The sequence below is a fragment of the Balaenoptera physalus genome (assembly GCF_965194825.1).
Source record: "Balaenoptera physalus genome assembly, chromosome: 6".
NCBI classification, from domain to species: domain Eukaryota; kingdom Metazoa; phylum Chordata; class Mammalia; order Artiodactyla; family Balaenopteridae; genus Balaenoptera; species Balaenoptera physalus.
Window position 1 is genome coordinate 138,606,051 of NC_138885.1, and position 12,559 is coordinate 138,618,609.

The following is a 12,559-nucleotide window of genomic DNA, read 5'->3' on the forward strand; positions in this document are numbered from 1 at the left end:
GTCTCCAAGTCAGGTCTTTATTCAAAGTGGCAGGAACCTCTCAACGTTCTATGAAAACCAACTCCTTAACCTCAGACTATTTAGGGAAGCAAGGAAGTTCGATTTTTCTTAAAAAACAACATTCTGGCTGACACAAGTACTTATGAGAAGACATGGTACCTGATCCAACACCACAAGGCAAATCTACGACCTCCGAGGGCCATCGGGCCGGGTGGGGAGGAGGCATATCATCTGCCCCTCAGTCTGGGTGGCCACGCCGCCTGGGAGCCCGCAGAGGGGACGGCCCGGCGCTGCTCTGCTGCCGAGTGGGGCCGTGGCCTGGCCGCGAGGGGGCGTGGCAACGGGGCGGCCCTCTGCCTGGGGCTGGGGGCGCGGCCCGGCAGGGAGGCCCGCGGCCCGGCGGCACACGGGGTTTCCAGTCAGCGCGGTGCTCGACAAGGCAGCTCAAGACGAGGGCCCCCCTCTCCCCTGTGTGCGAAACGCAGCGGCTTCAGCGGGCTGACGTCAGGTGGTTTCTGCTGTGTGAAAACCTGCAGACCGGACACCCCGTCACTGCTGCTGCCGCCTGGGAGTGCCAGCCGGGGTGGGGACTCCGGGACGCCGAGCGCAGCCAGTGCGGCCCCGTCCCGCCGCCTGCCCTGTCCCGACAGCAAGCACCCAAAGCGCGTCCTGGGCCTCCCCCCGCCCCCCCCCAGCCCAGCACCCTCACCTCTGCACCCGCTCCACCAGCTGGGCCATCAGCTTGTCCGAGATGCCGGGGCAGGACTCCTCAGCCAGGCTGAAGGCGTTCTCCAGCTCCTCCAGCGCCCCCAGGCCCCCGCCGCTCTGCTTGTGCTTCTCTTTGAGCTGCAGGGAGACCCCCGTGCGCCTGCTCAGAGGCTCAGCCTGGCAGCCTGCCCCCCTCGCCTGTGACTTGCAGCGTGGTCCCTCCACGCAGAGCTGGGACGGCAGGTCCCCGGAACGCCTGAGGGAGGGGCTCCCAGGAGAGGCAGTGGCCGCCCCACCCCCTCGCCTGCCGCCGCACCACGGGAGTCCTCGGGTCTTGGCTCTCTGATCTCGTGGCTCCCTCCTGACCAGGGTCCTGGAAGCCCACAGCTCAGGTCCGGCAAGTGAGAGGACACAGCCAGACCCCGCCGGCCCGACCTTTGGGACTAGGGGGCCACCAGCACCGCCGGGCTGTGAGGACCCAAAGGAGAGGAATGCCCTCCCTGCAACTGGCCTGGCAGGGAGGGGCTGGAGACTGGCCAGGCCGTCCCCACCACGCCCGACACTACGGAAACAGAGGGGTACACACCTTCCAGGACACCCAGCCAGCAGCCAGACTTTAGGCCCAGCCCTCAGCATCAGAACCCTAAGGGGGGGCCCCAGCCAGCCTAGGTGGGGCTACACCTCCCCACCTACCTCCCTACCCAGACACACCAGCCCACGGCCCACCCCTCGCAGCTGGGACGTGTACACACGCACACACACCACGCAGCCCCAGAGCCCCAGGCCCTGCCCTGTGCACAGCCCCCCCCCCCTCGCAGCTGGGACGTGTACACACACACACACACACACACCACGCAGCCCCAGAGACCCAGGCCCTGCCCTGTGCACAGCCCCCCCCCTCGCAGCTGGGACGTGTACACACACACACACCCCCCCCCACACGCACACACACCACGCAGCCCCAGAGCTGCCGGCCCCGCCCCGTGTGCGGCCTTGCTCAGGCTTCTGATCCAGCTGTCTACACTGAGCCCCACGAGCTCCTGCCGCACAGCCCCAGGTGCCCGCACAACCAGGGGCAGTCCCCCCCCATCCCCTTCCCCCCACCCCAGGCGTTCCAGGCCCCTGGAGGTGGCAGCGTGCCTGCCTGCGTCCTGACGCCCCTGCCCCATGCCCGCACCCCACTCTCCGTGGCAAGGCTCTGCTGCCGCCACGCTCAACATCCCATCCCCCTCCCCGGGCTCCAGGTGCCAGCGACACCCTGGGTGTGAACCTGACCACAACCCACTGCCGGCCGACTCATGCTCCTGGGGATACTACCGACTGCCCATGAGCAGGTGACACAGACACCGGGTCATGTGACCACTGGGGAGTTGCCCTTAAGGGCTCCCTGCCCAGGGCCTGACACCCAACACCAAGATCTAAATCTCCCGGCCTTTCTCTAGACGAGAGAGTCACCCCGTGCTTCTGGTTCAAGACAAAAGGTCCTAAGATGGTAATTCGTGATCAGAGCTGCTCTGGAACCCCAGAGAACCCTGGCAGGCTTGGGAACTTAAGGGTCACCTCAGGCCAGCTTGCCCCAGCCATCCCTGGCCCTTCCACTCAGAAGGCCCGGCCCGCGGGTCCACCCTCGTGGGCTCTACGGGACCCAGAAAGCCTGCGCACCGGCGGGCTGGCCGGCGCACCTTGCTGTGGCCCTGCGGGGGCAGCATCTCTGAAGAACAGCGGTACAGCCCCTGCCCCCAGGACCCCGGCCCGGCCCTCACCTCGCCAAAGACGGGCCGGACCAGCGTGGACAGGCATTGGGACCTCGGCTGCCGCTTGACAGGCTCTGCTGACTGCAAAGCGTGGGGGGTGAGCAGGGCCGCAAGCTGAGGCACCCCGTGTCCGGTCCCCTGGAAACCCGCCCTGGGGAGCACACGTGCCCAGGAGGCGTGCCCCCCACGGCCCTCCCCCCCGGTCAGCTCTGAACAGGCCTCCACCCTCCCGGCGCGGGCACGGGGCTGGGGCCAGCCAGACCTTCTGGGGACCATGCAGGGCCGTCCCCTTGTGCAGCTTGCCGTGCGGGCTCGGCCGGATGGTGGGGGGGAACGTCCAGACGGGGCCCTGCTCTCCGTCCTCAGGGTCTCCGTCGCTGAAGGGGAAGGGGAAGCGTCACAAGGGCCCCGAAGTCCACCTGGCCTCACGGCCTGAACGCTGGGCCCGGGACAGCAGCAACAAGCACCCAATCCCCACCCCCGAGCAGGGCCCCCGCCCCCGCGCCCACCGGAGCCCCACAGGACGAGCAGGGACCCCGCCCCCGCGCCCACCGGAGCCCCACCCCCGAGCAGGGCCCCCGCCCCCGCGCCCACCGGAGCCCCACAGGACGAGCAGGGACCCCGCCCCCGCGCCCACCGGAGCCCCACCCCCGCGCCCACCGGAGCCCCACCCCCGAGCAGGGACCCGCCCCCGCGCCCACCGGAGCCCCACAGGACGAGCAGGGACCCCGCCCCCGCGCCCACCGGAGCCCCACAGGACGAGCAGGGCCCCTACACGTCGGAGTCCTCGGAGCTGGACTCCTCGCCGTGGCCCTCTGACTTCCAGCGCTTGTAGCGGTCGATGAGCTCGGTGAGGAAGGAGGTCTTCTTGGTGTAGCGCGTGATGAACTTGTGCTTCAGGAGCTCCTTGGCGGTGGGCCGCTGCCGGGGACAGACACGGGTCACCAGGCGCCGGGCAGCCAAGCTCCGCCCTTCGAGCTCCCGGGGCTCAGACGCAAAGCAGCCGGGGCTGAGCCCTGGGCCTCGGCCTCGCTGCTCCCGGGGGGCTCGGTGAGGGGCCTCCAGGTGGGAGGGGGCCACAGGGAGGCTGCGGTGGGCTGCACGCTGTCCTCGCCAGGGGGAAGCCCTCCGGAGCGTCCCCAGACCCGGCCGGGGGTTGCAGCGGAGCCCGCCCTGGACTAGGAGGGGCTGGGCCGAGGGGGCACCTGGCACAGGGGACGGGCCTCAGGCCCCATCGCCTCCCAGCTCCCAGCACAGACCCCCCCCCGCCACACACACACACACACACACACACACACACACACACACACACACACACACACACACACACACACACACACACGGCTGTCCCCTGGGGCCTGGTTCCAGCGCGGCCAGAACCCGCCCAGCCATGCAGGCTGGCACCTCCTGGAGCCGGGGGCCTGCAGGCGCTTACAAATCGGGGGTCCTTGTTGAGGCAGGCCTCCACGAACTCCTTGAAGGGCTTGCTGTGGTGGCCCTCCAGCGTGGGTGGGCTGTTCTTGGGGATCAGGAACAGGACGCGCATGGGGTGGAGGTCGGAGTTGGGGGGCTCGCCCTTGGCCAGCTCGATGGCCGTGATCCCCAGCGACCAGATGTCGGCCTGGACGGAGAGCCACATGGGGCCACTGCAGCCGGGGCACCTTGAGCGTGCCCCCCCGCGCCCCCACCCCCCCACCGCGCCCACCTTGAAGTCATAGGCCGACTGCTTGATGACCTCGGGCGCCATCCAGAAGGGGGTGCCCACGAACGTGTTCCTCTTGATCTGCGTGTCTGTGAGCTGCCCCGCCACCCCGAAGTCTGCCAGCTTCACGTCACCCTGCTCTGAGAGCAGCACGTTGGCAGCTGCTCGACACAGGACAGCGGGGCGTCACCCTCAGCGCCATGAGGGCTCCTGCCCGCACGCAGCTGCCCAAGGAAGCGCCTCCCTCCCGGCGTCCACCCTACGACCTGACCAGGGCCCCAGGGCACTGCTGGGGGGCACCCGCGCACGAGGGGCCCAGCCACGTGCTCCCCCCAGGCCAGGCTCCAGGGCCCTCCTGGTGGTCGCCTCTTATGAAAAATCCCACAAACAGAACGACGGCCCTTCCTCCCAAATCACGCAACAGGCGGAGGTGAGCCTGACCGTCCCCTCACTCTGCCCAGTCACCTCCCGTCAGCCCCTCAGCCACGTCCCTCCCTGGTGGCCTGGCCACTCGTGTACACCAGCACGGTTGCCCTGACTACACCTCACGCTCAGATCTAAGACCTGAGCAAGAGTCCATGTTTTTGGCCTAAATAGGGTCCCTCCTACGCTACGTGCAGAGCTGCTCTGCCAGCGTGCGGGGACACGGTACTCAGAAAGCTCTGTCCCTTACTGGCAGTGTCTTCTGGAAGACAGAGCAAGATGGAACCGCTGGGTTTCCGAGGCCACGGGGGGCGCAGGCTGGGCGCATTGAGCACCGCCAGCCCCGAGCCCCGGAGCCACCCGCCACCTCACAGCCCCGAGGGACCTTTGATGTCTCGGTGGATCTTGCGCTCCGAGTGCAGGTAATCCAGGCCCTTCAGGATCTCCCGCAGGATGGTAGCGATGTAGGTCTCCTCCAGGGGGCCCGGCTTAAGCTGCAGACACAGAGGAGACACTCGGGCCTCCCCTGCAACGCCGACCCACCCTCCCTTCCCCGCCACCCAGAGCCAGCGCCAAGGCCTGAGCTCGACCTCCTCTCTACCGGGCGCGGGGTGACCCTCCGGATGGCGGGGGCTTCCTACTTCTTTACCCACTCTCGAGAGAGAAGTTCCAGATGCCACGTCACGTGGGTGTGGGGGAGGCCCTTTTCTGAGGACAGACACATGCTACCTTCACCTTCGCTGTAAACGTAGCAGCTGACAACGGGGTCCCGGCCACACCCCTGAGCTGTCTGCCTGGGGGAGCTAACCGCCCCACCCCCCAGAGGCCCGCAGAGGCCCGGGACCCCTCAGCACCAGCTGGGTCCCGAGGAACATCCGACGCGCCAAGACGGCAAAGGGAGGGAGGTCACGGGAACCCAGGGCCCAAGGACAACCCCCAGACAACTTCAGTCTGGCCCCGCCCTGCGGGCCACCCACCACGCGGCCCACACCTCACCAGGTCCAAGGCGGAGCCGCCGCCCAGGTACTCCATGATGATCCACAGCTTCGTGCTCTGGTACCAGAGAAGCGCGTGTCAGCACGGGGCAGCCGACAAGCATGGGACCCCGACACATGCCCCCAGCAGGGGTGACTCAGCCAGGACGCCCACCAGGGAGGGGCTGCGGCAGCCCAGCCTGGCGCCCCTCCCGCCACGCCCGCGCTGCAGACACTCTGCAGACAGACCAAGTGCCCGGTCGGCAGCCAAGCCCCCGCCCTCAAAGCCCTCCTGGGAAGGGCTCCGGGCTCCGGCTGCGGGGGGGCCCAGAGCGCTCCCAGCAGACGCACCCTTGCCCGGGGAGCGGGCGCAGCCAGGCCACTCCGGAGCCAGCCGACCCCAGGGACCCTGCTCACGCCCTGCCATCCCAAGGGCTCCCCCTCAGGACGAGGCCAGGCCCCTCTCTGCACGCACGCCTGGCCCTGCGGGCTGTCGTTTCTTGGGGGCCCTCTCCACCGTGAGGCTGGGTCTGTGTTCACCTGTAGGGACCCCCGCCCTTCAGACTAGGCCCACGTGTGGGCAGACCCAGCCTCGGCCTCCCGAGCAGACACGGGGACCGCCGGGGCCGTCCCCGTGCTGGCCACAGGGAACCTGGACGGCTCCCCGGAGGGGCGGGCGCTGGCGCGGCTGGCGCAGAGCAAGCCCCCAGCCCGCAGGCACCTTCAGGTAGGAGCCGAAGTAGCGCGTGATGTAGGGGCTGTCGCACTGGCTGAGCACCGTGATCTCCTGCTGGATGTCCTCGATCTCGTCCTCTGCCTCCTCCAGGTCGATGATCTTGATGGCCACCACCTCCTTGGTGCGGTTGTCAATGCCCTTGTACACCTCCCCAAACGAGCCCTTGCCGATGCGGTCGAGCTTGGTGAAGAGCTCCTCGGGGTCCACGCGAGAGTGCTGGGGACAGAGGGTGGGCCGGGCAGCCGGTGACCCCGAGAGCTGAGAAGAGCCAGGAGCGCCCCCAGATGCTTTCCTCGCCTCCTTTATCCCTTTTCGTTCAGAAGATAAAGTTACCCTCCATACAAGGGAAAACGCCCCCAGAGAGCGCGGTGAGGCCTGGGCTCTCGGCAAGATACCAGGGCCGTGGGCAGGCAGAGGGGCCACGCAGGGCACCCCGACCTGCCCCCACCCCCCGCGTGGGGAGGGCCCAGCGAGGCACAGTGATGGGTTAAGAGGGACAAGTCGGTGGAGCACAGGGAGCTGGGGCCAGTGAGGCGATCCCGGGCGACGCTGTAACCACCCAGGAGCCAACCGCACGCGCCCTGCCGGCCTCGTGAGAAACAGCCCGTCCACGCTGCGTCAGTGACCGCAACAAACTCCCTGGGGAAGGGACGAGGGATGTACGGAACTCTCACCAACCTTCCTGTAAACCTAAAACTGCTCTAAAAGATAAAGCCCGTGAATTAAAACAAAAAACAAACCCAGCACGCGTTAACCAAGTTCTCCCTGCGCACCTGGAAGCCACACCCCTTAGAGAGAGTCCCATTCGAGCCCCCAGATCAGTCCTCACACCAGCGCAGAGCTGAAAACCGACACTGTCTTGGATGCTCGATCCCGGATGTTCAAATACACGGAACGCCATCCCGCCCAGTCCCCAAGACAGAAGCACAGAACCGCCCTGGCAGGCGCTGAGCCGCCGGGGCAGGAGGTGCTCGGCACCTCCTTGTCCCATCACCTGGACGCGGTGGCAGAGGGGCATCACGGTGACAACCCTGCTTTTTGACCCTGACCCTCAGTGCATCCAAGGCTGAGACAGCTCCACGTGGGGCTGCGCGGAGGCAGCAGCACCAGAGAGCGGGTGGGGCACCCCTGGCATCCCCCCCACCCCCGCTCCGCGGTTCCCTGGGCTCCTGAGATCACCTCACTCCCGCCACCGACCACGTTCTTAGAGCCTGGAGCGGCCACACAGGCGCTGGAGCCCCAGGACCCACGTGGGGTTCGGCAGCCCTGGGCAGGACCCGTGGAAAGGCTGGCAGGGAGCCTAGCGTTTAGTCCAGACAGAGGCGGAAAGGGTTTTCCAAGCCCTGCCGGGCCTCAAATCCACCAGGACTCACGTCCCTCCCACCCCAAGCACCGTCACCCAGAGGGCGTCTGGGCGGGCGCCCACCCAAAGCGGCGGCGTTAAAAGGCACAGTCACCACTTGCTCGGCTGCTAAGCACCGTTGTCCGCGCTGGTGCCGAGGGCGGGCCCATCCCAGGGCGGCCGCGCTCACCAGGTCCGGAGGAGACAGCCCAGGGGAGCACAGAGCCCACGTGCACCCCGCGGGTTCACGCCCAGGCAGAGCTCCGTTTGCGGCCCAGCTGACTCCAGACTGAGATGACGTGTCAACCCGAAGTGGCCAGCGAACTGCCTTCCCAGGAGAGGGCAGCAGGTGACGGGGCCTCAGGGAGGGCTGGGCCAGCGAGCCTGGGACACGGCCCCCTTCCGCCTGCCCCTCCGCCAGTGCCCCTCGGCTCAGCCAGCCCAGGAGGGCCTCTCGCACCCCTGGGGGCCGGCCCAGCAAACCACTCACCCGCAAGCCAGCCCCAGCCCCAGCCCGTGCCAGCGCTGGCACGGCCCCGGGGACGCCTCCGGTCCAGCCGGTGCCCCTTCTGAGGTGGTCTCAGAGAAGAGCCAGGGGAGGAGGGCCGAGAGCTGGCAGCACGAATGGGCACCGCCGTCCCTCCCGCTCTCGGGCCTCTGCCAGCGACACACGCTCCCCGCCTTCTCCACGTGGGGCAGGGCTGGGTCTGGTCCCCCGCAGCGGCCTGACCAGGGATACCCCAGGCAGGGCACCCAGCCCTCCACGGCCCCGAAGTGGGAGACAGGGCAGACCCCTAACCAGATTCCGGGCTCGGCAGGGAAGTGGGGAGCCCCGGCCCCAACTCTCACCCTCTTTGGGTCCCCAGTGCTACAGGCCAGTGCCCTGAGCAGACAGCGTGACAGGAAGCCTCCCGGCCGTGGTCTCAGCCCTGCAGGCATGTCGCAGACACACCTGCTCACAGCCCTGCCCACGGAAGGAGAGACAAGTGCTCCGGAGCCTGGGTCTCCAGCTGCCCTTCCTGACAACACGCACGGTCCGGACAATTGCTCAGGCTGCTCGCTGGGCCCAGACCCTGGTTCTCTGAATCAGCCCTGGGGCTGCCAGGTCTGCGGCCACCACTTAGCAGTGTGTCTGTATGTATGTCCGTTTAGTGATACGTCTGCCATTAGCGTCACCCTCCAAGATGAGGGGTGCCCGACGGCCCCATCCACCCCACGACGGGTGGCAGCCAATGTGCACGCGGTGCTCCCTGCAGCCATCCAGACCCCGCAGGCAGGGCAGGAACCAGCTGGGCGGGGGCCTGACATCCAGGGCTCGCCCGTGGCTGTGGAGGAGCACACCCCATGCCCCATGCAGGGACCGCCTCAAAGGGCCACGGTGACAACCACCTCAAGAGAAAACAACGTCCTGTCCGGCTTCCTGCCGCCAACAAAGACCAAGTCTCTCCACCCCTAAAAGGACAAAAGGGGCTTCCTTCCTTTGGGGTCTCTTCCTCAGCTCCTTTGGGCCTGTGCCCCCTTCCCCGGGCGACTGATCCGGACGCCCAGGCCACACTCCAAGTGCCATCAGCACCCAGGTACAGGGGTGGCTCATAGCTCCAATTTCTCATTCTGGGACCCACGGGAGCCACTCCTATAGCTCTTTATAAGAATAAACTCGAGCCCGACTTCCCTCCCAGCATCTTAGTCATGTAATTTAAAAGACACAAGATGTCACTGATGAACGAAAACCCACCAGCTCCCGTCAGCGTCAGTGAGCAAGCCCTGGGGCCCATCTGCAGCCACAGCTGGTCCAGGATGCCCTGCCCAGCAACTGTGCGAGGCGCTCCAGGTTTCTCCAAGGAGCCCAGCTGGGTCTGGAGCTGACCCTGACCCCAGTCCTGCCGCCCACACACACACACACACACACACACTTCCTGTTCCTCCTGGGCACCCATCCTCAGACTCAGCCAACGGAAGTGAGACTGAGCGCTATATTCTCTTTAAGAGGAGCTCCCAACACCTTACAGCGGTCAGCCTACACCACGCTGGAGCCGACACGTTAAGGAAAACAAGACCCAACAGCTAGGACGCAGGAACGCCCAACTCCCAGGGTGGTTCACTTCACATCAGCTTCCGGTCACACTCGATTTGAACTAACAAAAGAGGGGGAATCGTATGGCCCAGAAGCCCGGACGCTGGCTGCCCCCGACGCTCTTATCCAGAGCCACGCAGCCTCAGGGCACACTGTGGAGGGTCCCCAGGAGTCAGGCAGTTAACATGCAAAGCCAGACGCCTCAAGGTGGCTGGGTGTCGGGAATTATGAGAACCAATCAGCCAAAAAAGAAAGAGAGTGGGCGCTTTCCAGGCAGGCACCTCCAGCCCAGAGGCAGCCCTTTCCAGCCCCCTCGAGAGACACACGCACACACGTGTCCTCGGCTTTCCCTGCACACCGACTCTCCCAACAGCTGCTAAATCCCATTCCCAGCTCCTCTCGTCCCCCCCCAGCCCCTGCCCCAGCCAGACACGGCCAGCGTCCCTGCCCAGGCCGAGGCTCCGTGTGGACCCCGACCTTCCACGTGCCTCCAGATGCGCAGACCCAGGTTCCTGCGGGCCGGCCCCGTTCCCAAGATAGGTCTCTGCACGCCCTCCGCTGACCCTGCACTGTGGCTCTACGCTGACAGGCCTGGAGACCCCTGCCCCACAGACCGCTGCAAACCAGCCAACCGGAGTCGGCCCTGCGCCCGCCAAGCCTGAGCACCGCACGACTGCTCCCCGCTCCGCCCACGGCTGTGCATCACAGGGCTCCCCACGGGCTCCTCCCTTCAACCCACACACGCCTTAGGAGGGGCTGCTCTTCGGAAACGCCAGGACGACTTTCAACAGACAGACCTTGGTGAAGCGCCCTTTCTAGACCCTGCAGCCAGCGCTCCGTGCCAGGCGCACGTGCACCGACGACACACACGCCCGCGGTCGAGACGCCCCCCTTACCTGGTTGGCAAATCCCCTGAGGTGAGCCATGTCTGCGCGGCCCTCAGACCATCCGCTGCACCGCCGGGAGGCCCCGAGATCCCGCCTGGAGGCTCTGGAACCCGGCTCACCCGCTTCAGTCAACTGCAGGGAGAGCAGGCCTGCTCGTGCCCTGTTCCGGGTACACGGGGCTCCCCGCTCCCCTGGGACCCGGCGGCCGCCCCCTCCTCCAACCATCTGGGGACCAGCTGGGGTTGGGAGCGGGCTGGAGTCAGCAGGAAGGGCCATTCCTCCGAAGGATCCCCACTGCCGCACTCTCCTCCTCGCCCGGCCCAGCCCAATGCCTCCCCAGAGGAGCTACCCAACACCGGGCACTCCTCGAAGCCCCTCACACCTCCGCCCCCGGCCCCTGCCCTTCCTTCAGACCCAGGACCCCCGCCCCTAACCCCGCCCCCAGTGCCCTCTCCGCGCCCCACCCCCACCGCCGACCCCGCCCCCGGAGCCGTCCCCCCGCCCCACTCCCCCAGCCGCCCGGCCCCCTCCCCAACCGCTCCAGGCGCGGGCCCGCCCGGCAGCGCGCCCACCTCCGGGGGGCTCCATCCCGGCCTCCCCCGGCCCGCTCCGCAGTGCCTACGAAGGCTCCCACCCGCAGCCTCCACTCGCCCGGAGATGCCTGGGCCCTCCAGTCCGCGAAGCAGCGGCAGTGGCGGCGGCAGCCGGAGAAAGCCCGGCGGCGGCGGCGGCGGCGGCGGCGACGGCGACGGCGAGGGCGCGCGGCGTCGTGGCCCAGCGCGGGGCTCTCTGGGACACCGAGTCCCTCTCTCGCCCTGCGCTGGGGCGCCCGCAGGCGCTGGACTACAAGTCCCGGCAGGCCACGCGGTGGAGCAGTGTCGCGGCCCGCAGGCGCGCCGCGGAGCTCGCTGGGACTCCGAGTCCGGCTTCCTGAGAGGCTCGGGCCTACGTCTCCCGGCAGGCCGCGGGGCGGGGCCGGGCCGGGGTGGCCGTGGGGTGGGGCCGCCCCTCCGCTCCGCCCTCCCCCCCGCCCTCCGCCCTCTGCCCTCACGCTGCCCCTCCTCCTCCCCGCACCTGGGAGCACCTGGCCCTGGGCTCCCGCCCAGTCCTGCAGGTCCCGCCCCTTGCAGCATCCCCCGGTCAGGGAGGGATGACTGGGTCTGGACGTGCCCGGGAACACTATTCAGCCTGAAAAAGGGAGGCGGTTCTGACACAAGCCACTGCCTGGATGAACCTTGACGACGTGGCGCTAAGTGACATAAGCCAGTCACGGAAGGACAAATACTGTTTGATTCCACGTATGTGAGGTCCCGAGAGTAGCCAGATTCGTAGAGACAGAAAGGTGAAGGGTAACTGCCAGGGTGGGCGTGTTGTTCAATGCGGGCAGAGTTTCAGTTCGGGAAGATGAAAAGAGGTCTGGAGGTTGGCTGCACAACTGTGTGAATGTATTTAACGCTGCTGAACTGTACACTGTTAAGATGGTACGTTTTATGCGACCTGTATTTTACCACAATTAAAAGTAAATAAAATAAAATGAAATAAATCTATCACAAAGGGACGAACGCTGTATGACTTCACTTAGATGAGGGGTCAAGAATAGGCCAACTTGGGCTTCCCTGGTGGCGCGGTGGTTGAGAGTCTGCCTGCCAATGCAGGGGACACGGGTTCGAGCCCTGGTCTGGGAGGATCCCGCATGCCGAGGAGCGGCTGGGCCCGTGAGCCACAATTGCTGAGCCTGCGCGTCTGGAGCCTGTGCTCCGCAACGGGAGAGGCCGGGATAGCGAGAGGCCCGCGCATCGCGATGAAGAGTGGCCCCCGCTTGCCGCAACTGGAGAAAGCCCTCGCACAGAAACGAAGACCCAACACAGCCATAAATAAATAAATAAATAAATTTAAAATAAATGTGATTTGAATAAAATATAAAATCTGGTTTAAAAAAAAAAAAAAAGAATAGGCCAA

At 66.6% G+C, this 12,559-nt stretch overlaps 1 protein-coding gene across 3 annotated transcripts; it reads right to left on the bottom strand.

Moving 5' to 3' along the window:
* Positions 1-3: 3 nt before the first annotated feature.
* On the bottom strand, positions 4-11,369 carry STK25 (serine/threonine kinase 25). Of its 3 annotated transcripts, none has more exons than XM_082466503.1 (12): positions 11,235-11,369; positions 10,610-10,732; positions 6,283-6,513; positions 5,584-5,640; positions 4,973-5,081; positions 4,168-4,325; positions 3,898-4,083; positions 3,238-3,383; positions 2,725-2,839; positions 2,472-2,543; positions 710-846; positions 4-530 (listed from the first exon to the last, which is right to left on the bottom strand). In XM_082466503.1, the coding sequence occupies exons 2-12, from the start codon at positions 10,637-10,639 to the stop codon at positions 491-493; spliced, it is 1,281 nt and encodes a 426-aa protein (XP_082322629.1). In that variant the 5' UTR covers positions 10,640-10,732; positions 11,235-11,369; the 3' UTR covers positions 4-490. The 3 variants fall into 3 exon arrangements, with proteins under 3 accessions (XP_082322629.1, XP_082322627.1, XP_082322628.1); XM_082466501.1 differs by having other exon boundaries at positions 11,173-11,349; XM_082466502.1 differs by lacking the exon at positions 3,898-4,083 and having other exon boundaries at positions 11,173-11,351.
* Between the last annotated feature and the right edge of the window lie 1,190 nt (positions 11,370-12,559).

Coding starts and splice junctions, on each gene's coding strand:
- STK25 (XM_082466503.1), bottom strand. CDS start 10,639: ATGGCTCACCTCAGGGGATTTGCCAACCAG. Junction 5,641..6,282: donor ACTTCGGCTCCTACCTGAAG/GTGCCTGCGGGC, acceptor CTCTGGTACCAG/AGCACGAAGCTGTGGATCAT. Junction 5,082..5,583: donor GCGGCTCCGCCTTGGACCTG/GTGAGGTGTGGG, acceptor CTGTGTCTGCAG/CTTAAGCCGGGCCCCCTGGA.